The sequence below is a fragment of the Rhinolophus sinicus genome, chromosome 17 (assembly GCF_057876585.1).
Source record: "Rhinolophus sinicus isolate RSI-liver-muscle chromosome 17, RSI-T2T, whole genome shotgun sequence".
Classification (NCBI taxonomy): domain Eukaryota; kingdom Metazoa; phylum Chordata; class Mammalia; order Chiroptera; family Rhinolophidae; genus Rhinolophus; species Rhinolophus sinicus.
In genome coordinates this window covers 159,500,668-159,528,398 of record NC_142517.1, presented here as the reverse complement: position 1 = coordinate 159,528,398, position 27,731 = coordinate 159,500,668, and the positions used below count along the sequence as shown (strand labels likewise).

At 38.6% G+C, this 27,731-nt stretch overlaps 1 protein-coding gene across 1 annotated transcript in view; it reads right to left on the bottom strand.

Moving 5' to 3' along the window:
* Nucleotides 1–13,564, bottom strand: part of MYO3B (myosin IIIB) — a 387,431-nt gene extending 373,867 nt beyond the window's left edge. Inside the window, exons 1-5 of the mRNA XM_088794000.1 lie at nucleotides 13,386–13,564; nucleotides 12,514–12,648; nucleotides 3,698–3,802; nucleotides 3,361–3,460; nucleotides 688–764 (exon numbers count right to left, since the gene is read on the bottom strand). Of these exons, the coding sequence (XP_088650126.1) occupies nucleotides 688–764; nucleotides 3,361–3,460; nucleotides 3,698–3,802; nucleotides 12,514–12,648; nucleotides 13,386–13,532 (564 nt within the window). The 5' untranslated portion in view covers nucleotides 13,533–13,564. The remainder of the gene's footprint in view (nucleotides 1–687; nucleotides 765–3,360; nucleotides 3,461–3,697; nucleotides 3,803–12,513; nucleotides 12,649–13,385) is intronic.
* Between the last annotated feature and the right edge of the window lie 14,167 nt (nucleotides 13,565–27,731).

The window sequence follows — 27,731 nt, the reverse complement described above, 5'->3', positions numbered from 1 at the left end:
GGATGGGGCCATGCCATAACCCTTGGAGAAGGCTTACTTTTATGGAGGGCGTCTCTTTCTCTAATTGCTCAAAGATATCCTATGGGCCAGCTGTGACTTACTTAATTCTGCTTTTCTGAGATTAAGTGTCATCATTATCACTCATGAAACCAGAACTCTTATAGCTCAATGAGGATAAAGGATTTTTTTTTTTTCTGAAAATTCTGTGAAGTGTATGACTTGCCCATGAAAAGGCATAGTATCAAGGCACTCAACAAACACAAAGAAATACAGGGGTGGCCAGATGGCTCGGTTGGTTAGAGCGCAAGCTCTGATCAACAGGGTTGCCGGTTCGATTCCCACATGGGCCAGTGAGCTGCGCCCTCCACAACTAGATTGAAGACAACGAGCTGCAGCTGAACTTCCAGAGATTGAGCACAGCAACTGGACTTGGAGCTGAGCTGCGCACTTCACAACTAAATTGAAGGACAACGACTTGGAGCTGATGGGCCCTGGAGAAGCACACTGTTCCCCCAATATTCCCCAATAAAATTTAAAGAAAGGAAGGAAGGAAGGAAGGAAGGAAGGAAGGAAGGAAGGAAGGAAGGAAGGAAGGAAGGAAGGAAGGAAGGAAGAAAGAAAGAAAGAAAGAAAGAAAGAAAGAAAGAAAGAAAGAAAGAAAGAAAGAAATAGATGCCCTCTCCTTACCTCAGGGGCCATCCAGAATGGGGTGCCAACAGATGTGTTTCTCCGTAGACGTGTACTGGTGAGTTGAGCTGAGACACCTATAAGGCAAAAGTGTCATAACTGAGCAGTGAGCAGAGGATGATGCTAGACCAGGGCTTGGCAAACTTTTTCCATAAAGGGTCCGTTAATAAACATCTTAGGTTTTTTGAGCCATATGGTGTCTCTCACAGCTACTCACCCCTACTATTGTAGTACAAAAGCAGCCACAGACAACACAGAAACAAATGACTGTGGCTGTGTTTCCATAAAAATTGATTTATGGATGCATATAATTTTCATGTGTCATAAAATATTCTTCTTTTGATTTTTTCCCCTACCATTTAAAAATGTAAACACCATTCTTAGTTCACATGCCATACAAAATAGGAGGCAGGTCAGATTCAGCTGACAGGTTGTAGTTTGCTAACCTCTGTACGGGAGCATTTATCACTCCATCTAAATCACTAGAATGTTTTTTTTCCCTAATGAAGACTCCTATCTGTATCGCTGCAAAATTGGAATCAAAAGAAAAACATCAACAACGAGGATCGATCCAAAATATATTCCTATTATATTTCCAATATATTTCAGGTGATTTCTTTCTTAACAATAGTGCTTCATTTTATGGAGACAGAAAATTGGCATGTATTACCTACAATAGAGCATCAGTGTAGACATAAAAAGTTTCCAGTGCCTTATCTTACCTGGAAGACTGGAACACTAGCAAGAAAACAATGCTTGTCAAATGGAAAAGAAATGAACTTATATTATTATTATGTAGGGTTCAATGTTGAGGACCTGAATTTTAATAAAATTCCAATGTATTTTATCGGTAGTAGCCTTGAGCCAGCTCTCTTTATACCATAATGGAATGAAGTAGAAGTAAAGGTACACGGGTTAGGAGTCAGAAGACCTGTTTTTTATCCCTGTTATGCCTTTTCCTAATTGTATGACCTCTACAGGCCACCTCCGTCTAAGCTTTAGTTTTCTCATCTTCACACTAAGGATAATGACACTGATCACACCTAATGAAAAGGGTTCTTCTTAAAGACCAAAAAGAGAAGAAATGTGAAAATGATTTATAAATTGTAAAGTATTTTATAAATATAAGGTATTCTTTTATGCTGAGCAGAAATGGAGCGTAGCCCTTCAGAGAATGATAGGGGTTGCCACTAATGCTACTGATGATGAAAACACAGAAACCTAGATACCTGTGCTCATGAGCAAAGGACACACTATTGAAAACATCAGGCATAGATTTGTGAAGGAATCATTGGTTGTTTTGGGTTGGGGGTAGGGGTGCTAGCTGCTTGCGTACTCTTTATTAGAAAGCCAAGGAAAGTTCTATAAACTCTATTGGTCATGGATTATTTCCTGTTTTCCCTGTCCTCCACTATAATTTTTTGGGGAAAAAACAAACAAACAAAAACTATACTTCTCTGTGTTTAATTTCTAGAAATTTCTTTCACAGTAACCGGAAGTTCAGGAACCTTCTACTGGAAAGATCAGGAACCTTTACCCTGGTGCCAAATCACAAAGCTGTTGAGTGCATAAATCAGCATTAATTCCCATCCTCATTCTTCTAAGCTCTTTCCCTCACAATATAGTCATTGCCCTCAGAACTGTATGAAAAATACATCTCCGATGTTATAACACAGCACATTTGTGGAGTTATATCATTTCCTATATAGAAAGAGAAGAGTGAAACTTAAAGTGCCCCCCTGCTGTTTTTCTTTGCTCACTCTTTACTAAGTAAACCAATACACCCAAAGTAACTTCATTTATTTTTGAGTAATTTCTTCTGAGCAAATGATTCACTGATACATTTTAACAACAAATTCTTCTTACCAATAAAACAATGACTATTCAAAATCATCAGTCGTTTCTCCTAGTACGTTGACATTGATAAAGAACATTTTAAAAAGTGCTTCTGTAAATGTTTTCTTACTATTTGTAACAATCATACAGAAGTGCTAACTGTTGTTGAACTCATTTAGAAGATTAAATCATTCAAGAAACTTAAAAAGGAAAACCAAGTGGTTTGTTGGTTTGTGAATATCAATATAAGAGCGTTGCAAGGGGATATTTAATGGCTCTCTGGCCTTAGGTTATATTGCTCTGCATTTCTTCTCACACTTTCATTTCCTATTAATGTTTCCAGTTCAACCAGCCTCACGTGTAGCAGCAATAATCACAATTTAAAGGGATGTTAGTTCCCAGACCCAAAGGACTAGTTTACCTTCTGCTCACTCGGAATAAGTATGCCTCAGGCTAGAGAAAGTCATTTGAAAGACCAAACTGCTTTCTCTTTTCATATGCAAAAGAAGAAATGACAAAATGTAAATTATGGACAATTGCCCTGAGACGTGAAATTCCTCCCAGAAAAGCAAAAAGTTTTTCTGTCGAATTCTCCTTTCGAAATACTTTTATTTTCCATCTTTAATAAAAATGCTTCTAAAGCTGAAAATAGATTAACAAACGGCATCTCCTAGGGTGATCCATCTGGTAAACCCCCCACTTGCCAGCCTGTGTTTGACTGGAAAGTCCCCCAGCCTATGGTGTAACAGAGAGGCCCCAGTCTTCAGAGACTGCAATAAATTGTCGCCCTTGGCTAAACTGCACACATCAAGAAAACAAACGACAAGCAGTCATTACCAAAGTCAACGAGCTTAACTCCTCCTTCTGTTGTCAGAAGAATGTTATTCCCTTTGACATCACGGTGGATGATTCGGTTATTGTGCAAATGCTGAAGGCCCTGCATCGCATCCCACCACCACCAAACAACAGGAAAGAGAAAGGGAACATTTATATGGTTATTTTAGAACAATTACTCTACCATTAAAAAGCTAATCAAAGTCCACATTTAACTAACCTCCCTGCTGTTATATACCTTGCATATATGGGGAGGTTTCCCCTTGTTGATATGAAGTGGGGATGGAGCCCCACTCGCACCCCCCCACCCCACCATCCCCAGCTCAATGGACATTCTTACCAATAGGGCCCCATATAAGATGTATGAGATCAATGCTTCATCCAACTGCTGACCACATCTGAGTAGACCTTTGACAAGCTCGGTGACTGAGCCCCCATTACACAGCTGCAAGAGGAGGTGCCGGGGAGAGACAGCAGGAGAAGACATACAAAAAAAAAGAAAAGAAAAGAAAAAGGCATTAAGAATAAAAGCCCTCATGCAGTAAATTTGCAGATCACAAAACTCCAGGTCGGAATAATTAAACTTTAAATGTCCGTTACAGAGTCAAATCTTGTTTGTGCGTGCGTGTGTGCACACGCGTTTATTCAAGGTGATGATTTATGAATGAAAGTGCATGTCCAAAAGTTGATTTTTTAATTGTCAAATGAAATATAAAAGCACAAGCTATTATTTAGAAATTTGAAAGAGAAAGCATAGTGCTTTGTTGGATATTTTCATTTTACAAGAATATTGTTATTTTTTAAAACATGCATTTTGAGGCTAAGAAAAGACGAGAAGAGGCCAGATGGATGCCCTTGATACTTGGAAGGGAATAAGTTTCATTTCAAATCTTCACGTCTCCAGTACTGGCACTGCAGGCAACAGAAACCCAACCAGCAGCTCTTTGTAGAGTTGCCATTGCATGTCAAGTTCATGGAGCGCAGTTGCATCGTATGTGTGTTTAACCTTCTCGTGTTCAACTTTAGGCATTCAGCAACTTTATGCTCTTCTTTTTTTGTTCTATAATTAAAAACATGGCAAGAGTGTATCTTGCATATTTGTTCTTTGTTATGTATTATACATTACTGAGATTTTAAAAGTACGTAAACCAGGTGTACTGTACTTTTACAGCAATTTAAGGTTTTCTTGAATAATTTTTACTAACTGCAGAAGTTGATATGTAGGTTTGGGTTTGCTACATGCCATCTTAAGCCAAGAGTTCTCAACTGGTTAGAGCAGGGCATGTAAATACCATGAAATTGTAGGCTGTGTGTATATACATCTTGCAATTTTTGCTGAAAAAAATTCAGAGCTTATGTCAGATTCTCAGAGCCACTGTTGTCCACACAAAGGTTAAGACCCTATTTTAGAGACCTAGGTTTCCTCCTAGCACTTTGTCTGCAATTTGGAAAAGAGTTAACTAGTGAACTGCAGGAGGTTCTTTGGATTGTGGCTGCTTGAATCAACTGGCTTTTCATAAGCAAGGATATCTGAGAGAGCACAGATTAGCACAATTCCTAAAAGAAAATAACTTTTTATCAAGATAATAATACCTTAGGATCGATTCGATTCTAATTATGAACATCGGCAACACTTACTAAGGGAGAACAGATATTTTTATTTGATGTGCACATAACTCCCTGCTACACACATGGCAGACACCTTGTCCACACATTAACAACCAAGATAACCTGGAACTGAATCTGCCCGTGTGTTTACCGTTTAAATTGCTCATAAGCAAGGGTATGTGATTTAAAATCTAATACGACATTACTTGTAGGAATCTTTAAAACTGGGACAACATTACTCTCTCGGGGATGATTTAGTAGAGACCCCGGAAGCAGTGAAATGCATTGAAGGCTATGAGAGTCTCATAAGTTGGATGAAGTGTCCTCGGAATCCACTTTCTACCAAGGTCAGGTGTAACTCGTAACTCAACAGTGATTTCTCTGATGCCCTAATGTTAAATACCAGGGCAGTATCTTCCAAAGGATTCCACATTCTTGTTGATTCCAACTCTATGTCTTAGATGACCCTGAATAACATCCAATGTTCAACATCATACCCTCTTGAGTAGTGAATGCATTTTCAGTGCCATGATTCATAGAACAGTCTTAAAAGCTAAGCTTTTGACAGACACAAAATAATTTTCTCAAGCCTCCCCAAAATAGAATCTAGATTTCACAGAACAAAAATTGGAGAACTGACGACAGAATCAAATGACAATCATGGAAGAACATAGCACATGACATAAAGCGAAGTTCTCAACCCACAAAAAGAAAAGCCCTTCTGAAGTGGCTGGCATAGGGCTTGGAGAGCTTGAAAAAAACAAGATGAGAGTGAGGATACGTCCTCATGGGGGCATCTGTATAAGGTGGTAATGATAGAAACTTCAGTTTCTTATGACCCTCTTTTCATTTGGAAATCTAAGGGGAGACCTCTTCACAGGACTGCCTCATACCAACGAAGGGGGATCCATGTTGTAGACATGGCAGCATAGTATGGTGAGGCCCCAAGCCTGAGATTGTAATATGCTCCATTTGGGGATAAGGACAGGGTTAGAGCTTGACTGAGAAGGACAAAGAGAGTGAGGAAGGAGTATCAGGGACCAGGGACATGGGGAGATACCAAAGGCAGACAGTACAAGGACTTGAGGGTCACCACACAGTTTGATGTCCTGCTTTCACTGTCATAGCTTTACATGAGCATCTGCTTGTACCCAGATCCAGATGCCACCCAGGGAGAGGGAAAGGGAAGAAGGGAAGAAGAGGCCCTAAAAATACTAAATCCTTGCCCAAATGATTGAGCTTTGAAATGGACTGTGAAGACATAATATAAATACTAGAAGTTGCCTCTTCCCAAAAAAGTCACTCAGGTGGACTAAGTTTAATAGAATGAGTTAAAATCAGTTGTCTCCTCTAGGCAGCCTGGGGTCTCAAGAACAAAGTTGAGTTCAGTTATTGAAAAGAAAGCTACCTCTTTGTTCCCAATTGTGACTGTCCAGTTTATACCCATTATTCAAACATGAATATGACACAGTCTCTGCCCTCAAAGAGCCCACCTCCAATAATGGACACATGAGTAATTAAGAGTATGGCGTGGGGAGCTAGGGGTGTGCCTGAGGGAGTATGACGGCACCGAACAGGGAACGGTAACCTCTGCTGAGGTAGGGTGAAGAGGGGATAGTCTGGGAAGTCTTCCCAGAGGATGCAACATTTACAGTGAGTTTGAAGGACAAATGAGTTTATGGAAAGTAGACAAGAAGACGAAGGGCATCCCTGGAAAAGGAAAAGCATGTGCAAAGGAAGGGAACATGAAAGAATGAGGAGTGTGAGTGTGTGTGTGTGTGTGTGTGTGTGTGTGTGAATTCTAAATACTCTGCTACTGCTGGGACAAAGGGTACCAGGATCCTAGGGCAGGGAAATAGGGAAGGAAGGCGGGGAACAGGAAATGATAGGTCTCCCTTGCTAAGGAATATGTGCTTTATTACTATACACACATCATGCAGTATAATAGCATAATATACCATTAGATAAGACTGGTAAGCTATCGACAAGTTTTAGGCAGGAGGACCCTGTTCAGATTTGCATTCTAGAAAGATGACTTGGGCAGCAGATTGAAGGGTAGGACAGAATAAGAAGACACCAGAAGCTAGACAACTGTTGGGAGGTGTTGAAGCAAATCAAGAGAGGCAGGATCCAAAAGTCAAGAGTCAATGAAGACGAAGAGTCAGGGACAGATATGGGAGGCTTTTATGAGATATAATGGACAGGGATTTCTTCCAACTGTATGTAGAAAGTGAAGAAGAGACAGAGGCTAGGGATCTTGTGAGAATAGGGAAATATCAGTAAAGCTCTTTGATCCTCTAAAATAAAAGCAGTGATGAGAACGCAAGGCACCATAACACCTTCATCAGAACAGCTCTCAGCCTAGCTCACCTCTCAGGGAGGCACATGCTTTACTGAATTGCAAGCACACTATTAAAATTCTACCCAGAGAAAATTTAAATTAGATGCTGGTGATGATCCAAGCTAACTCAACCCTGGAATTTTCCCCTGAAACCTCGTTTAGTCTCTCTTCTGCCCTACTTTAAGTGTGGCCATTTTTGCAACAGGAGCCTATTCAGCGATATTTTATGTAGGTAGCCAATTTATAAACTTTCTTCATAGCTCTAGAACTTATAGAGGGATTAAGAGCAGTCATTTTGTCAGCAGGATCAAAACTCAGCTGTGGGTTTAAAAACAGCAAAAAAGATCTTACTCAGTTGGTGCCTTTTGTTCACTAAATGTCAGAGTTTGAGAGCTGTCTGACTGCCTGTGATTCACACACACACACAAACATAATTCAGCTGCTCAGGGCAACTTTAAAGGAAGTTGTTTTGTGAAGTGGAAGCCCACCAGAAAAGTTTTAAAGAGCAGCCTGTGGGTTATAGAGAAAGCACTTTGGGACTTTTATATTAAAAATGGAAGCAGGTACCTACTTACAATTGTCTAACCAGGGTAAATGTTCAGTTAAATAGACTGAACATTTTCAAAGAATGACAAGAAATTATATTGAAATGCATCAAATAAAATAATCTCCTTAGACTTTTAAGAAGGCAACCAAGCCTCCTGCTCCAATTCTGAGGGTTCACTTGTGCAGGCCTTTATTCCCACTCACACTGCCAGCCATCAGGTTCAAGTGTGTTTCAGAGGTGTGTTTCCATGCCTCCATGCCTCTCTACGCCCTCAGCATTCAGGAAATGTGGCAGCTGAATGCATCTGGAATTTAATGAGCATTTTGCTCCAAACCAAGAAAAATAGAAAAATCGTTTATGTACCACATCTATTTTCCAAAACATCGTTGAATATTGATTCAATCACAGTATGTGCATTTTTGCTAAGATGGTCATAATTTCAAGCAATAAAATGTTCCTTGCTCAATAAGCCATTAACTTTCCTTCACGTTATTAAAAAAGCCCATGCAACACAATCACCAGATCTTTATTCTAGTCGAAGCTCCAACTTCCAAGTAGATTCTGTACTGGCATGTTGATTTGACCTAGTCAGAATGCAGAACTAAGAGCACTTTCTTTTCAGTGTCCTTTTGTTCAGTGGACTTTATCTTTCAAGCATGTTAAAAGATAGAAGGCATGAAGCAATAGTCAAGGATTGCCAAAATTATTCTAGAAGGTGCCTTAGGAAGCACCATGTTGGACATTGTCCACCTCTCAGTAAGGCCAGAACAACATGTATTCTTCCTCCACACTGTTGGGACAGATCTGTTTATTTTGCTGATACCAGATGAAGGCACTGGCTTGCACCTAGAAGAATGAAAACTATGTCACTTGCAACCCTAGATTCAAGTCAGAGTGGGGAGAGGCTCACACCACAAGAGGTGGTGGGCCCCGAGATGCCCACCTCTCATCCCAGTCTCTCTCTAGCACACGTGCTTATTGCATAGAATGGTGGGAGGGCAGCGTCACTCCACTTCTCAGTTTCTAACTCTCTCTTGCTTTTGCTGAACACATATAGCACATGGATGTAGGCTGTCCCATTTCCAAGTTCCTCCCTCTTCTCCACTCCCATGTGTCCTGTGCCTTCCTTCTGACCCCCAGCAAGCACTTCTGTGACTCTCTTTCTAGAATCTGCCAGCACCTGCCCTCTGAGTCAGTGCTTTCTAACCATCTCTGGCCCATCAGAACGTAGCAGTCCCATGTTTCAGACCATCAGAGAGGCCAGCTATAACCCTGATTTGTTCATGTAATCGACTTGATTCATGCCACAATATCAATGAGTGAAAACAGTGTAAAGTACAACACTTACTGTGATATTCAGGCCTATACTGGACTTTCCAGGGCCTTCAATAAAAGCAAACACTGGACAAAGGTGTTTTCCCACCACCACCCTCTCCAACCCAGCTTACTTACTGAACTTACACACACATCTCTAGAAGAAAAAACAGATTAAAATAATGAATTCTTTTATCTGGTTTAAAAATATAAGAAGTTATTTATTATTATTTTTTATTTTTTTACTTTACAGCCTCATTTACTAGGACTCTAGACTCCAAACCATTTCTTTTAGGTTGAATATGTGATTCATACTGAAATTGATAATATCTACCTGCTAAGGTTTTATGCTAAAAGGGAAAATACAGTTCATGCCTTAGCACATATTAGGTATTTTTCCTTAGTATTGTGTTTTCTTAAAAGTCTAAATTCTTGTTATATTTCATGTAGGGGAGAGATAGTAGAACTTACAGATTTTTTAAATTTAATATTAATTTAGAATAAAACTTATTCACAAGTTTTTCAAAACATGTATGAGTGCTTGCTCTCCGTATCTTTCTAATACAGTAGGCATCTGTCATGAAAGAGAGCTTTACTTTCTGTTAACAATTAGTAATGAATTTCAGAAATGACATTTTTATTTGTTTTTGTTTTCAGAGCTGTGGTGATTTAAGGGGGTTATTAATAACATTTTTCTATCCTTTAGAATTGCTCTGTGGAATAGCTGCTCACTGGCCCTTTCATCTCATTCAGCAAGGAAAGAGCAAAGGCGACATAAATTTAATTTCAATATGCAGGATGAGGAGAACAATATTAAACAGATCATAATTTTAATTTTATTGTAAGTCTCCCAAAGCACTCCTAAAAAAGCTGCAGAGGGAGCAAAACGGTCAGGGTGCTGTGTGGACGTCATGGTCTTCCTGTTGAGAGAGAGAGAGAGAGAGAGAGAGAGAGACTGGGAATTCCTGCAATCCACCCAGACAGCCCCCGTCTGTGTTCCTGGAACCTGGCAGACAGCGCCACCGCAGCACGTGATGGGAGCCAAGTGCCGAAGTGTGGTTCTCCCTCCAGTTCTGTCATGTAAACCGTTATGTCATTGGAGGCATGTCACTCCTCTGGGCCTCCATTCCTGCCAGTTCTAGGAGCCCCGTAATCCCTGTTTCTATAAGCATATCGTAGGCACTGAACACACCTGACCACCCAGCAGCCTGGCAGAGAGGGCCCGTTCTGGGACAGAAATGACTGAGGGCACCCCTTTACCATCAACTTTGGCAGGAACCAAAACAACCTGCAAAGGCATAAATGTCAGCACATCGTATGGCTGAGGTCTGAATAATTCAGTGTCTCAGGGCAGCCTCATTATCTGTCAGTGGCCACCCTTAAAGCAAGAGCCAGCCCACAGGGGAGTGTGTGCACAGGGCTCAGGTCGTAGTTCTGGGCTCCTTCTCATCTTTCAAGACCCTGCCTGGCCCTTGCTGGCAGCCGTGGCCATGCCTCATGGCTGACCTTTGGTCACTCCTCCCGGGGAAGAGCATTCATTCTCTAGGTGACCACAGGTCTGAGCAGCCCACCCGCCTGCCTGGTCACACCAAGGGGAGGCCATGCAAAATTCCTGGAAGTTCTAGTTCTCTCTGTTTAAATGCAGAGCCTTTCTGAGTCAGGGGATGAAAATGCATAGAAACTAAGATTTGCCGGTCACTGTACTTCCACTATCAAATTACAGTAAGGTTTAAAACATGGAGATCTTACCGAGCTGAAGACTATATAATCAGAGACACTAGAAACAATACTTTCCATGTTGGAGGAAAAGCAGCATTTTAAAACTTAATGTTATTCTAGAGCTTCATTGACAGGATAAAAATCTATAATATTCTCAGGGAAAAGGGGGGGAGTAATAAAATCCAAAAGATGATACTATGAGAATGTGTTATATGACAGCCAGTCAACTAAACAAAAATGATTTCTGAAAACCAAAACCCCTTACATCTTTATATCCTGAAGACGGCAAGTGATGTGACAGAAATGTTCAAATTGCTTTTCCTGCAGATTATTCCATTTGAATCTAACAAATGAATTCCCCATACATGGTTGTCATGGCAACCAGTCTGTGTTGCCCCATACCAGGCCCTCCCAGAGCCAGGTGGAAGATTCAGACAGAAGGTGCTAGATGGCTTCTCCTTTGGAGCTTCTCTCTTAAGGCCTTCACGTGTGTCTACATGCTCCTGGATCACATACGTAAGCCCCAGCACAGAGGCAGGTGGTTCAGAGGGGCAGAGGCCAGGACAAACCAGTGTGTTTCATGAGCATGCTGCTATAGACCTGTCCTAATATACCAATTTCATGGATTGTCATTTCATCTTTGCTATTTTAGTCCTCTGGGGAATTGGATTTGTGAGGACTCCTGCACTCAGATACATTCATTCCAATGAATAAGGGAGAAACAATAAGTCAGGACGAGGTGCTCCTTTTAGATTCCCTCTTCAGAGCAGATGCTGCCAGAAATACTGGCTGCTTCCTGCTCCCGCTCCCAGTTCCCAGCAGCACTTCTTAGGAGAAATTGCCCCCAGCCACAGGGAACTGCCACGCCCAAGACCACACCCCTTCCCAGTGATTGGCTGAGGCAGAGATATAATCCAGGACAGCAAGAGCATCCTAACCCTCCATCTCCCAGAGGGTAGGCTGAGGTCTCTGTTGTAACCACACTGCTGTTCAATGTCTCCCTTGCCAACCCTGCCTTCCTCACTTCCTTCTAGGTCTATCTCCTGCAAGATCTCTCCAATAAACCTACAGTACACAACTGTCAGAATTAGATTCAGGGAACCCACCCTAAGATGAGGATTAAGGAACGTGGACAAATTCAAACTTGGTGCGTCAAGTAAATCTTGGTTTTCTAACAATTTTTTTGTTTTGTTTTGTTTTTTAAGGAGGGCGCAGCTCACAGTGGCCCATGTGGGGATCAAACTGGCAACCTTGGTGCTACCAGCACCACGCTCTAACCAACTGACCTAACTGGCCACCCCCAGCAATTTTTGAAAATGAGTTTCAATCATGTTTTCTGTGAAATGTTCCCAGTTTAGGAAAGAAAATAACCTTTTGCAACTGTATTCCTAGATTCACTCAGTATTAGAAGATTATTAAACTTTTGAAGCAGAGAAACATGAACATTTTCAGTACACAGCCTACCTGTAAGAACTCTGGAGGAGAACACCACATCTGGTAAGGTACCTGTGACACAAAGGAGGGACTGACTCCTCAAATGTGTATCTCACACTATTTACGCAAAAACTCATCTGCTTGCCCCTGGAAATCTGAATGGATGGTTGATTACCGAACGAGAGCCTCTTACCTCCAGGACCAGCCACAGCTGTCCACCCACACAGTGATCCACTTTGTAAAACATCCCATAAAACTTGACAACGTTGGGATGATTAGGAAGAAACTGCAAAATGTTATATTCTGCCTCAATCTCTTCATCCATATCCTACACAGGGTGAAAAAAACAGCATGCTGGATTAAGTCTACAGTGTGAGGAAGGGTACAGGTATGACATCATGATCAAGTAATCACTTAATAAAGCATTTTTATTCTGTATTTTTAATGTCTTCGTTAGCATATCTTGAATATACCCAATGATGGACATTCAGACTGAAACTGAAAACTTCTAATTATTATATTAATAAAATGTGTTTATATTATGTCCTTTTTTTCTTTGACAATATTATTATAAATATCTTTTTTTATTTAAAAAATATCTGAATTATCAAAGCGGTTAAGGAGAAGTAGCTTGAAGGGACCCAACATAAGACAGGACACCTATAACCTCACTGTGCAAAACAGCATCCAGCATTATAACCCCGATGTTCAGGGCTTGAAATAAGATACCAGGCTAAGATAACTGAACACGCCATGTCTGAGTCATTTTGTAACCTACAGGGAGACCAGCCTCTGTATAAACCCAGGGAGTGAAATACATCACTCTTTCCAAAAGAATAAGTTTTGAAGAGCCCAGAGGGCCAAAATCAAAATAACAGTGAAATGGGCAAGAAACAGATAGTCAAGGAAAGTTTTAACTCCAAGGGGTGCCCCATTCAGATGAGCTAACAAATCATGCCTCAATTTGAGATTTCATGAAAATTATCCCTACAACCCCCCAAAAAGTTGAGAACTCTGTGCACGCAATACTGTATTGTGGTTACAATTTACCACCATTTTACTTACATTGATTGGATCCAGAATTTTTACTGCAGCCAGGCTCCCATCTCTCTTGTTAGTTACTTTGTAGACCTTGCCATAGGTGCCTTTACCTATGGTCTCTATAATTTCCCAGGTATCTGTGGGATCTGGAAGCGATTCAAGTCTGAGCATTGTAGGGCTGTAGTGAAACAATCCATACAGGTGTTTCCTGGTGGGGAGAAAGTTCATTATGGGCAACAAATCACAGGTTTGAGGGCAGTGCGCTTTCAAAACAAGAATGTTTTTATTTCTTCACCAACAACCTTGTGGTACTTTCTCTTTCCATTTTCCCTTTCCATTTTAAGTAAAATTTTTAAAAGAGGATTTGAAGTTTCCTTAAGAAACGGGCGTATAAGTTAGAAGGGTGGGCAACATGACTCTGGGACACCTTTAAAAACACAATTTAAAAAGGCTGGTAGGGGATTATACAAACACTACAGGAGGGAATAAAAGGGCTAAAGAAAACGTCCGGTCACACAATTGTGACACAAATGTCCGGACTGCACAATTGTCTGCACAATTGTCACGTCAGGCTGCTGCCGGAGGAAGTGTCTGGAAGCGAAAGGTCTTAGATCCTCGCACCCAGGGTATGGTAACCAGGATCAGCCTCTCTGATGGTCACTGGAAACTAATCTCCAACCTCTATGTGCAAAGTCTTGGCTGCCAGGCAGGATCCGTACCAGGTGCCTGTACCAGGCACCGGTCACTGCACAGCAACCACTGTTCTGACCAGGTCTTGGGTCCTGCAAGGATGAGCCACACTCAGACCTGTCCATACAGCCACAGCCTAGTGTGGGAGTCACACTGAGTGGTTAACCAGGAGTAGCAGACTCACTTTACCCGCTTAATAAGGACGCAGCCCTGTGTAGTTTAAGTACAGTTGACCTCCGAATGATGCAGGGCTTAGGGGTGCCATCCCCCCAACCACAGAGTTAAAAATCCACAAATAACTTTTGATTCTCTGCATCTGCAGATTCACCCAACTGCAGCCGGGAATGTGAAAATACGGTTTCAGTCTGCAAGCAGTTGGTTGACTCCATGGATGCAAAACCTGTGGATACAAAAGGCCAACTGCATTTACTGGAAAAAAAAGAAAAAATCCAAGTATAAGTGGGCCTGTGAGTTCAAACCTGTGTTATTCAAAGGTCAACTGTACTGTAAGAACCAGCAGCAAGCTTGACAGGCAAAGTCACGGAGACTGACCCCACGAAAAAGCGCCTTCAAGTTTGGTTGCTCTCAGGCTAGATGAGGGATTCCAAGCCCAGTCTGCTTCTAACCCCAGGGGAGGGGCTGTCTGGCGTCCAATCCCTACACAGTGACTTTGTGTCCACCCAGAGCAAACACTCTGCCTGACGCTGGGCATTCCAATTTACACTTCTAATTATTTTCTAGAGTGCATTCTCCCAAGGCACAGCCTTCTGACCTGACACAAGAATCCACTTTTTATCTTTACCCTTTCTGATGGGAGCATTTCAAAGATATTGAAAACCATTACCAAAGCAAAATGAAACAAAATCCCAATGGCTGGAAAGGAATCTGTCTTTCCAGAGTTTATCTGGCAGGCACACCATGCTCCAAAGGGGCCTGCAACTAGCACCTCAAGAGCCCAGGCAAGGTTCACGCTTGGCTGAGGCACTGACCGCAAAAGGTTGGCTGATCAAACAACCCCTGCCTTTCATCTGGTTTCAAGATTCTAGTGAAGTCCAACCTCTCTTCCTGGCCAATGTTTCCCAAAGTCAATCTTTCTCTCCACATGCTTCATAATTTCTGCTGTATCTGTACATCACCTGTGATATTAATTCTAAAACACGTTTAAATTATTTTTTTCCATATAAATGTCTTCTAAAGGCACTTTATATCACTACCTTCAATGCAAAACCAGTATCACTTGCCCCATTTCAAAATTAACTGCAGAAAAGATGATTACACTAAAAACAATAGTTATTCAAATCCATCTGATATTCCTGCCCCTGCTCTCTTTCCAAAACAGGGAGATCATCAAGTGATGGGGAGAAATTCAAGACTAGCACACACTTCTCCCTTCTCATCATCAGAAGATCTGGACAAGAATTAGCAAGGGAATAACTACCACTACGCAAGTCAGTGTTCTTTGTTGTGAGATCCCCCAAACCTGTTTACACCTTGAGAACTGCTCAGGCGTGGTTTCTACAACAGCAAAAGCTGGTCCAGCCAGGAGTGCTGGTCAAAGCCAGACAGGCTGGGGCGGAGAGGGGGCGTACTGAGATGTGCTTCCTAGAGAAAAGACTCTGACCATCAGCCTATCCAGAATTACTTTACCCTTACCAGTATGGTCCCTGTTCCTCCACCAGCAGGGACACTCGCATCTGGAATCAGTGCTGTGACACAGCCGCACTCAATCAAACTGCCTGCACAGTCCTGGCCTTGCCCTGACCAGCCCTGAGACTTGGCCTCATTACTCCTCTCTCTGTGCCTCCGTTTCTTCATCTGCATCATGGCGCTGCTGCTCCTGGTGATGCAACCCACTTACCAGAGTTGCATGAAGGATTGTGAGATGATGATAGAATAAAGTGAGCGCAGTGAGTGCGCCGCGAGTGTCATCTGCCATCACAAAAGCACAGCGCCAGGTTGTGCTTCAGAACAGGCCAGGCTTAATTTCCTGTGCTATTTCGCTTTTAGCCATGAACTAAATGAGAACCCAATTAATTTTGCTCTAATCAGTTAATGGTTTCAGACAAATGGCTGGAATTTGGTGTGTGCAAATGAAATTAAATCATAGAATATGGCAGCAGGAGAGGACGCTGGAGGCCATCGAATCAAATGGTTTCCTAGGGATTTTTGGCCACAAAACCCTTTTGTTAAATTGAATCTCATTTAGGATGCTGTTGTATAAGCGGAGAGAAACAGTGCAGCTCTGGCTGAGGCAGGCTGGGAAACCAATTGCCGGCCCTGTGCCCCCAGTGGGAGGACAGATAGGGTGACCAACTGTCCTGGTTTGCCTGGGACAGTGTCGGTTTAAGCACTGAAAGTCCCCTATCCTAGGAAACCTCTGAGAACTGGGCAAACTGAGATAATCTGTCACCCTAGTATCTGGAACCTCCTCAGAGCAATGTTAGAAAACCATTGTTTAGGAACCCCCACACCCACATTGCCCCCTGTTATGGGCTAAATTGTATCTCTCCCAAAATTCATATGTTGAAGTCCCAACCTCTAGTAACTCAGAGTGTGATGATAATTGGAGATTATGCCTTCCGGGGAGGCAACTGGAGCAGCCTTTCTGACAACCAAAATCCATACCTGGCCAGAATGTTAACCTTGAGGGTAGGCTGCACTTCTGACTATGTCTGAGCATGACAGAGTTGGAGCCTCATGGAAATAGCCAGAATTGACCAAAGAAGAAGTTTGGAGTGAAAGGAATGAACCTGGGACCCCAGGACTCTGCAGAACCCAAAGAAGTCGCCACAGACGTACCTGGGCTTCCTGCAGTGCCCCAAATGGGGCTTCCATTATTTATTTGGACATGAAATGAAAGGAGGCTAGAAAACTCAGTTACACAGGCTACTCTCTTTGAAAGACAAAGGACTAAGTCTGTCTCGGCTGAGGTGAGTGATGGACTTGTTAGCATGGGGTAAGGAGCGTGGGGTAGGCTCGTGCAGTTTACAAACCACTCAGGTCAGGCAGTCTGTGTGGACTTTCCTGTGTGTGCGGTTGCTGTCAAGTGAAGACTTGAACACTTTTTGTTTTTACATGTAATAGTATTATGGAAGTCAATGACACAAACGGATTTCTCATCAAAGTCACTACTGTCTGCGAGCAAGATTCTGCTGTCTCCCATATTCGTTTAGCGTCCAAATCCTTCCACTACCAGGAATAGCAATTAGTAAGGCAAAGAGGACATGGCCTAGGAAAGATGTCCCATTCAGTAAATAAGGGTTACATAGGCATTAAAGGAATATTTTCCTATCTTTGTCCACCCATCATTATTAACCAAATAGCTAGGAAATACCCAAACTCCTCATTACTTAAGATATTAGCTAGATATATAGATAGATAGGCAGGCAGGTAGGTAGGTAGGTAGGTAGGTAGGTAGGTAGGTAGGTAGGTAGGCAGGCAGGTAGATAGGTAGGTAGGTAGGTAGGTAGCTAGTTAGCTAGCTTGCTAGATAGATAGATATTTAGTAAGAGACTTTATCCTTGTGGTAACACAGTCCTTTAGAAGTTAAGGACAATTGTCTTTTTCTTGTTGTTGTTTTGTTTTGTTTTTAGAAGGCAAACTGCTAGGAGTCAGAAGCCATGTCTCTTCATGGTGGTTGAGAAAGCAGGCTGTCAATAATATTGTTTCTGTTGATGAGTACAAATGGACCGAACGTGACCTCTGCTTGCAGTTAACAGCAGGGGCAGGCCTGCACCAGCAGAGAAGAGCGGGCCTTGCCCAGGTAACACACCACATTGTGGTGAGGAGTTTCACATATGGCTGTAAACCAATACCACAGTTGCTGCTTTATCTTATCAGGATTGAATGTCTAAAGACTTCCTTAGGAGTTTTGGTTTCAATTATCAATAGAGGACATACTTTAAAAAAAGAAGCCACGAAATATTTCAAGGTTTGGTTTTATAAAACATTATTCCACAGATTTCTAGCATCACAAAAAGAAAGTCAAGCACTATGCTTCTTAATGGAAGAATATCTCAGTACCTAAGAAATAGTGTTGCCAAAAAAAACTAAACCTGAACCTGATTACCAAGCTTCTGGATTACCAATTCACAGGAATAAAAGAGGATAGGGCAATATGATAGACAACACCATGTGTGTACAATAAGCTAAATCTAGACTCTAAGTCTCTCCAAGACAAATGACCCAATTTTTTTAAATTGCAAATACAAATAAATAAAAATCCTCAGGATTAAAAGTGGCATAAAATATGTATCAAATGTAAAATAAAGTGTGGATTCACAGAAGCAAGATAAAAAATTATACCATTTATGAGCTATTTAAGTCACCAACTAGTTATTTGATAATATTATCAAATAACAATAACAGCATTGTTAATTATGTTTTAGTTGTGATCATTGTATTGAGGGTTATGTTTTTTAAAAGGGCCTTTATCTTTTAACAATACACACTGAAATATTTACAGGTATAAAAATATGTCCGGAAAAATATGAGAGGAAAAAGTAAGAAGGGACATACATGAAACAAGATTGGCCATGGGGGATAATTACTGAAGCTGAGAATATGGGGGTTGATAATTATATTCTGCTTACTTTTGTATGTTTTTAATTTCCATAATAAAATTTTTTTAAATTCTGCATAATTAATGTATGCCAGTATACATTCTAGTATTCATACACATGGTCAATCACACCTCCCTGAAGCATTTCACTACTGTCACCCTGGATAATACTCTAAAATGTCTCAAAGTCTCATGTGGGAAACAGTACCTAAATCACTACTATAAGACCAGAAAAGAACACCCAGGCATTTGATTGTAAAGCACCTACACTCTTGTTGTCAGGTCACCTTCCCAGTGCACCTCTAGCTGGGGAGACGCAGTCAGTCCCCCTCTGTGGCTGATGTCCCAGCCCAAACTGCTGCTAAATACAGAACAGTAGTTAGGAGAAACTAATGAACCACTGAATGGCACAGGAAAATCAATAGGCGGAAGAAAGCAAGTGACCTTCTTCTGCCCATTCAACTCCTCTTCTTTCTTCCTGAAGGAGGGAAAGAGAAAGAACATCAATACACAGATGCCGACAGGAACAAAAAGACTCATCACCACAAAGATCTGCAATCTTTTTCATCTTGTCCCTGAAAAGGAAACTGCCCAATGGCATGAAGCTGAACCTGCCCACGGACAAATACAGAGTCACACAAAGAAGAGAGAAATGCACACACATTAACTAGCTGGGTGGGTGGCCTTTGAAAGGCCTAGAAGAAAAATGAAAAATAGTCCAAGTTGAGTCTTGACTTTAGCAATAAAAGAAATCCATGGAACAAATTTCACATGGTGCCCTTAAAAGTGATGTTTAGTGAAGAAGAAAGAAACAAACAACAAAAAAAACTAACCTAGAGGGAAAAGGTGTCCCTGATAAATTTCCTGCTCATTCACCTGTGTCTTTTCAGAGGCCCTAAGAGCTGATATCCCACATGGGGTCAAAAGCAAATAGATGTGCTCAATTCTTCCAGGATTGAAGTGAGCACTAAACATCCTCATTCTGAAGTGTGGCCATTTCTTCCATGTCCTGCTGCTCTTTCCTTGTGCTTTATTCTTCACTTCTTGGGATTAGTCAAAAATTAGACTTGGTGATTTGACCTATTCTTTCAATAATAGGTCAAAATTACCAAAAAATTTTTATTTATGCATTTAGTAAGTAGTAAGTAGTTACTAAATACCAATTGTATGCAAGGTCTAGATTAGGTTCTATAAGAAATATAAGGAAGAATAGGAAACTTACTTCTGCTTTTGGAATTCTGCACTTGTTTAGAAAACCTTTATGACCTCTGGGGGGAGGAGGAAGAGTAAAGTCAGATATCAACAATGAATGAACAATGTTAACAACACAAAACTGAAACCCAACAAAAAAAAAAAAAAACAAAGAAAAATGTACCAGCAATAATAAAACAAAAGAAGGGCCACAATTTTATGCTATAATCTTTGCAAAGTAGCATTCAAGGAGAGTGAGAGATGGAAGATCCCAGGAATCACTGCTGTTCTCTATCCAGCTTTCTCTCTTCTCCCAGAAGTGTGGTGGGTTTAGGAGATGGTAAATGGACAAAATTTTTCAAAATCTCAGCAACACTCCCTTTTTAGAGAGAAGTAGACAGAAAGGGTGAACCAGCATCAGGGAAATAAGTCCAGGCTCATTCACTTACATATTCAATAAAAATTTATTAAGAAACTTTTGTATACTCTATTCAACACTGGGCTCTGTGGGTCATTAAGGAAGTAGAAGAAACAACTAGGCTCTATAAAACAAGTGATATTTCCAAAGATATGCAGAGAAAGATGCCTCCTGCCAGGTGAAATGACCCTAGCGTAGCACTTAAAACAATATTTCAGAAACGAGAGCAAAGTCAATATCCGTCAATCTTGACTGCCCCTAATGCCCAATACCTATCTATCTATACATCAGAGGACAAATGAACAGGCCTGAGATAGACAGATATGTCCTGGGAGAGTTCCTGAGTATCAAGGCAGAGAAAGAGAATTTCAGGTACATAAGACACACACACACACACACACACACACACACACCCCAAAACAAAATACCCAGGCTTTTCTCCACAGCAACACTCAATACTCAACACAAGAAAAATATATAATCTATGTATACAAAGTTCTAAGGGAGAAAAAAGTGTGAACAAACATTTTAATATTTAGTCAAATTGTTGTTCAAGTATAAACACAACAGACATTTTCAGACACACAAGAGATCAGTGACTCCATGAGTCCTCTAGAAAAAAAATTGACTTGAGTCCAAAACCCAGCAAACCAAGCGATAAATGTGGAGCTCCAGTAAAATGACTGATAGGGAGAACTGAATCTGTTTATATTTAGAAATGAGGCTAAACAACAATGTGAAATACTTTTAAGAAGGGAAGTGTTATACATTTCAATAAAAAAAAATAAACCAAAGTCAACAATTAGAGAGAGGTAGAGAGGAAGACAAGGGTAGAACTTCCTCACATTTCTTTACTTTCCAAAGATCAAAAATCAAGAAATTTAGATTTAAGCATACTATTTGAAATTACAAAGTTAGCCAAGTGAAATGACAGTATTAAAAAAATAAGGAGAAAGTATATGACTGAAAATATTTATTATACCACTAAATATAGGATTTTTTAATGAGCTCAAACTACAGAACAAACCAAATCTGTAGAGATACACTAAAATAAACTCTCCAAGAGCCTCCTTATGACTGAGAAAGTTTAAAAGTAAAAACGGGGGTCAAAGATAAACCAGTCAAATAGTAACATTAATCATAATATTAATATCTGAAAAGGGTTAATTCAAGGCAAATCTGTTAAAGAACATAAAGAGTTATTTATATATTCAATAATAATAGTGGAACAATTACTATGTACCAGGTACTGTTCTACACATTGTTAGAATCAAAACAAATCAATAATGAGCTTATAAGTGTTACAAGTATTTCAGCACCAAAAACAAAGTATCAAAATTCATAAAAATGTACACTTCTAGAAGAAATCAACAAAGCACAATAATACTATCAGACACTCAACCGTGACAGAACAAGGAGACGAAATGGTAAGAAAAAGCATAATACAATCAATATGGTTAAACCAGTAGGTATATATCAAAGTGCAAATATAACATAAAACTTATTTTCAAGTTCTGATTGGATATTTAATTTTAAAAATAAAGAATATATTAGTCCACAAAGTAAAGTCTCAACATACTCTAGGAAAGTGGAAATAGAATAATCATCTCTGACCACAATGCAACAAAACTAAATATAAAAAGAAGCTTAGCCACATGAAAATTTAAAAACTCAGATATTTTAGATCTTAATCAAAGGAAAGTTAAAACTGAAATTACAGAATATATAAACTTTATAACAATATTAAAGATATTACCTAGCAAAAAAACATGAGAATCTGGTCTCAAGATAAAACCTTACAGCATTAAAGACTTTACCAAGCAAATGATAATAAAAATGAATTTCAAAAACATTCTATTCAAGAAGGTAGCAATGGATCAACAAATAAATCTAGGAAAGCATAAGAAAAATTAGAAGCAGAAATTGATTGAATCAGAAAACAGAAAAATAATAGAATACATAATTAAATTAAAGGTGTAGTTCTCAGGGGGAAAACACAATAAGACATATAATAATAAAACAGTTTAGTCAAGAAAGCACAAATAAAATTTAAAGTAAAAAAGGAAAGAAACACATACATAAGAAATTTAAGAATTGGAAGACTACTTTGAAATCTCTAAATAAATAAAGTATAAATATTGTTTGTTGTAATTATAAATAAATTATAGGTGCTTTCTTAGATAAATATAAATGGCAAAAATTGATCCCAAGAGAGACAGAGAACTTAAGTAGACAACGGGAGAGATTCAGAATATTTTAAAAAGATGAGACCTTCAAAAATCTCATCTCAAATGGTTTCTCTTTTAGATTTTCAAAGAATAGATAATTCCAATACTATTTATACTTTTTCAGAACATGGATGGGAAAAAAAAAATCTTCAAATCACTTAGAGTAAAAATAGCAAAACACTCTTACTAAAACATGATAAAAGTAGCACAGAAAAATAAAACTACTATCAATTTTACTTAAGAATGTTTGTGCTGAAGTCCTAAGCTAAACATCAGCCACTATGGATGAAAGTAGGATGGATATACCTCCCACAGGTCAACCTCACCCTGAGGACTTAGTCCTCTCTCGTCCATTTCAAACTAAAGGCTGTGTTTCTAGGTGCTCAAGCTAAGTGTACCAGAGACTTTGAGTGCTTACCAATATCCATGTTCTCTCCTTTTCCCTTTGCATACAGCTAGGCCACATTGCCAGCCTCTGCTATGGTTAGATGTGACCATGAGACTAAGATCTAGCCAAAGGAATATGAAGAGAAGTAATGTAAACTAGTGCTTTTCAAACTGTGTGTGGCAAAAGACAAGTTTTGGTGTATTTTTTTTGGTTGGTTTTTGTTTTTTCTAATCCACTGTGGATGCAGACTCTTGTAAACTACACTACAAATGAAATACTGGAAAAATTAAATTAAAAAAATACACAATTTTTAAAAATCAGCCAATACAATTTAGCAAAGATAATTCAACATTAGGGAACATACTAACATGATTTTTCCCATTAGTATATCAAAGTACAAAACCACATTAACAAATTGATCCCCAAAATGAATTTGATAAATTTTAATATCCCTTTCAAATTTTAGACCATTAGAAAAATTGAAATAGTTTAACTCCTTTATAGAATTTAAGTTGTATAAAAATGTATATCTCAAACCAAAAGTCAACAACCTCCTTGATACCATGTTTCCCCGAAAATAAGCCCCAGTTAAGATCATCAGCCAGACTCATTTAGTAGGTTATGACGATGTTCCAGAAGAAGATGACATGACTGTATTTGAATAAATGTAGATTGTTGTACCTGAAAAAAATAAGACATCCCCTGAAAATATGCCCTAATGCGCCTTTTGGAGCAAAAATTAATGTAAGACCCAGTCTTATGTTCGGGGAAATACGATATAAGACCTGGTTTTATTTTGGGGAAAACACAGTAGTATATTAATAAAACCATCATGAATAAAGTCAGAAAAAGGACAGGTACCTCCCACAATCTCTGTATTATTTTGCATTGTTTGGAAGTATTAGCCATTGCAATTAGACAAAAGAAAGAATAGGAATAAACACTAAGAAGATGGCAAAACAAAATGTAGCGGGAATGACTGAAAATAACTGTTTATTTAATGAAGTGGCTGAGTATAAAATTAATATACAGAAATTAAAAGTTTTTTTTAATATAAAAAGTCAGAAAATATATACCATTTTAATAGGAATCAAAAAATAAAATATCCAAAGTTAAACCTAACAAGAGTACAGCAAAATACATATAAAGTAAAATCTTTAAATCATGGAAATAAGAAGAGGCTTAAATAAATGCAAAGACACATATCTTATTCTTGGATAGGAAACTTTACTGGGAAGATGTTGATTCTTCCTAAAGTTTATCTTGAAAGTAACTATTACAAGTTTTTAATTTTTATGTTTCTAAGAATTTGACAAAATAGTATTAAAGTTCATCTAGGAAATTAAACATGAAAACAGGAAAATTCTAAAAAAGAAAAATTAGGGAACAAAAATGTGACCAGATATTAAAACATCAGATAGCCACAGTAATAAAAACATTATGCTAAAGGACTAGATATAAATAAACAAGTAGAATACAGAACAGAGTATAGTATATAAAGGTAAATGAAAATACATAAGGGAATAAGATTTATCATAAAGATCATATTTCAAATCAATAAAGAAAATATGGACTAAATAATATTATTCAATAAATAGTGTTGGCTTAATTTGCTGCTAACTATTTAGGAAGAACATTAAGCCCGATCCCTCACTCCTTTCACTAAAATAGATTACAATAGACCAAAAATTTTAAACAACATAAAACATAGATAAAATGCATTATAATTTCAGCATAGGTAAGGGATCTTTCCAAGAAGAGTCTAAAACCCAAAAGCTATAAAGAAAAAAAAAATGATGAATTGCATAAAGTTAAAAACTTCTCTATAACCAATTTTTTTAAGTATTAACATTTCCCCAAAAATAAACTAGGAAAAGACATTTGCATCAAGAGCTATTTTTCTTCTTTTATCAAGAGTATATACAATAGGATAAGAAAAGGAACAATCTAATAGAAAATAAATTCAAATGTGTAATAAACATAGAAAGGATGTTAAATCTTACTCATAAATTTTAAAGTGCAAATCAAAATATTGGGATGCCACTTATCTCCTATCAGACTGACAAGATTTTTTTAAAGTTTGATAATACTCAGTATTAAGAAGGATCTGGAGAAATAATTATTTGAGACAATATAAGTGAGAGTGCAAATGGACACAATATTTTTTAGGATAACAGTCAAAATCTCTCAAATATCACAAGTCTACTAATAGGCATTTATCCTATGTATGTAATCAAAAAAGCACATTTAGACTCATCATATTAACAGATTTAAAAAGAAAATCCATTAGATCATTTTAATAGATGCAGAAAAAGCACTTGACAAAATTCAACATCCATTCAGAATTTGGAAAAAAAAAAAAAAAAGACGCTCAGCAAACTAGGAATAAAAGGTTACTTCTTCAACCTCATAAAGGCATCTAGGAAACCCCTGGAGTAAACATCACACTTAATTGTGAAAAACTAAATGGTTTCACCTTAAGATGAAGAACAAGGCAAGGATGTCTGCTCTCACTGCTCCTACTCAATATTGTGGTGGATCCAGTGTAATAAAGCAAGAAAATAATTTGAAAGTATCCAGATTGGAGAGGAATAAATATAATGGATTTTATTTGCAGATAATATAGTCATCTCTATAAAAAAACTGATGGAATTTACAAAAATGCTAGTAGGACTGATTAGTGAGTTTATCAAAATTACTGGATACAAGGTCAAAATTTTAAAATCAGTCATATGTCTATACACTGAAAAGGAAAACTTCTCAGCAAACAGCGCTACAACAATTGTATAGCCACATAAGGAAAGAAAAAAAGAATCTCTACCCTTACGTCATTCCACATACAAAAATTAACTCAAAATTGATCATATAACAAATATAAGAGCTAAAACTCTATTTACCTTCTAGTAGATAGATGAACAAGCATATTCATTGTAGCATTGTTTCTAATAATCACATAAAACCTAAAGGTCTATCATTACAGAGAAATTATGTAATAAATTGTAATAATTACATTAATTGAAATACTACTATGTTTCCCCGAAAATAAGACCTAGCCGGACCATCAGCTCTAATGCGTCTTTTGGAGCAAAAATTAACATAAGACCTGGTATTATATTATATTATATTATATTAGACCCGGTCTTATGTTATATTGAAATAAGACCGAGTCTTATATTAATTTTTGTTCCAAAAGATGCCTTAGAGCTGATGGTCTGGCTAGGTCTTATTTTCAGGGAAACACAATATGTATTTCAGCCACATGTAAGCACTTAAAAAAAAGAAGCTAAGTTTTGTGTCATTCAATATGGAAAGAATGCCAAAATATACAACTACAGTTTTTTTTAAAGTATTGAACAGTGTATAAAGCTTATATTTATGTGAAAATAAAAAGAATATTTGCATTTATGTGTATGTTGATCTGTGTGTATCTCTCTATGTATGTGTTTACCTTAATATATATTTTCCAAAAGACTATAAACAAGCCTCTTAAACTTTAGGGAAAAGTACCAAGAGCCAGAGAGGCTGGAAAAGAGTAAAATTAATATAATTTTTAAAAATTTTATACCTTTTTGCACGAGTCATTTTTTTGCTGGTACATATCTTATTTTAAAAGATAATTTTTAAAAACAAAATATCTCTACAGAGATTTTTCTGGCCCAGGGGCATGCTGAAGTCATGGGAGAGCAGAAAGCATGTATAGCAGTAGAAGCCCATCTTAAGAAGAAGAAAGCAGAGAAGAAAGAAACCAAAAGGGCCATGCTTGAGAGAGGAATGGTAAATGGGTTCACTATGAATCCTACATCCAGGCTCTCTGAGGCCTACTCAGCTTTGTTGTCTGTCCTTCGATATTCATGAAATTTCCTACTGCATTCTTCTAAGAAACTCCCCCTTCTCTTGAGCTGATTTGCGTCCCTCACAGGCTGGTTTTAGTTCCTAACCACCCCAAAGGAGTCTGGCCTGTATCACTGTTGAATTAGTCCACAGTGAAATTGCAGTCTTACCGTGCTGAAAATCAGGAAATCTGAAGCATGTACCTGGTGAACTTCTGCAGTCAGTCAAGCCTAGCAAGTATGATTTAAATAGAAACTTGTCCAGCAACATTTTATACTTGTGAAAAAATTCATGGTGATTTCCATTTCTGAGTATGTTATTCAGAATACTTTGTCTAAATGTTATATAGTATGTTCTATATGAATCACAAATCATAGAGAATGGTTTCAAACGTAAAGAACAGCATTTAAAAAGAAACCAGAGGGGTGACCAGTTAGCTCAGTTGGTTAGAGCGTGGTGCTAATAACACCAAGGTTGGCGGTTCAGAGAAAATTTGTGCACGTATTAAATATAACAAACACCCAGAGACACAAAATAAGAAAACACATACCACATAAGCATGAACAAAATAGAGAATAATTCCAAACTAACATCTAAGCAAGTGCACAATAGTAAGGTTGGTAAGAGACCAGGCCCATTTATAGGAACTGGTTTCTTCACAGAGTATTTGCACATAACTAGACAGAATTCACTCAAAAGCAGCTCACATGTGGTCTCTTTTAGGAGGTCTTTCCTACCATTCCCATTGGAGGAGACCTTTCCTTTATGGTCCCACTGCATTGTGTCCTCTTTCCTAGCAGGTATCACATTGCCTGACATTTGTTGTTCACACATTGGTCTTTTCCACCAGTGAGCTCCTAGAGAATGAACACATGCCTCAATAATTTTTTCTGCCTCATAGGCAAATATCCATTGCATAGTAAGTGCTCAATGAATGTTTAATACAGGATTAAAATTCAGAACTTTAAATACCAATGAAGTTTTCTTAATTTAGAAAAGTTGTATTTTCATAGAACACTAAGAAAATAAAGAGAAATAGAAGAAAAATATTACAACACTCATA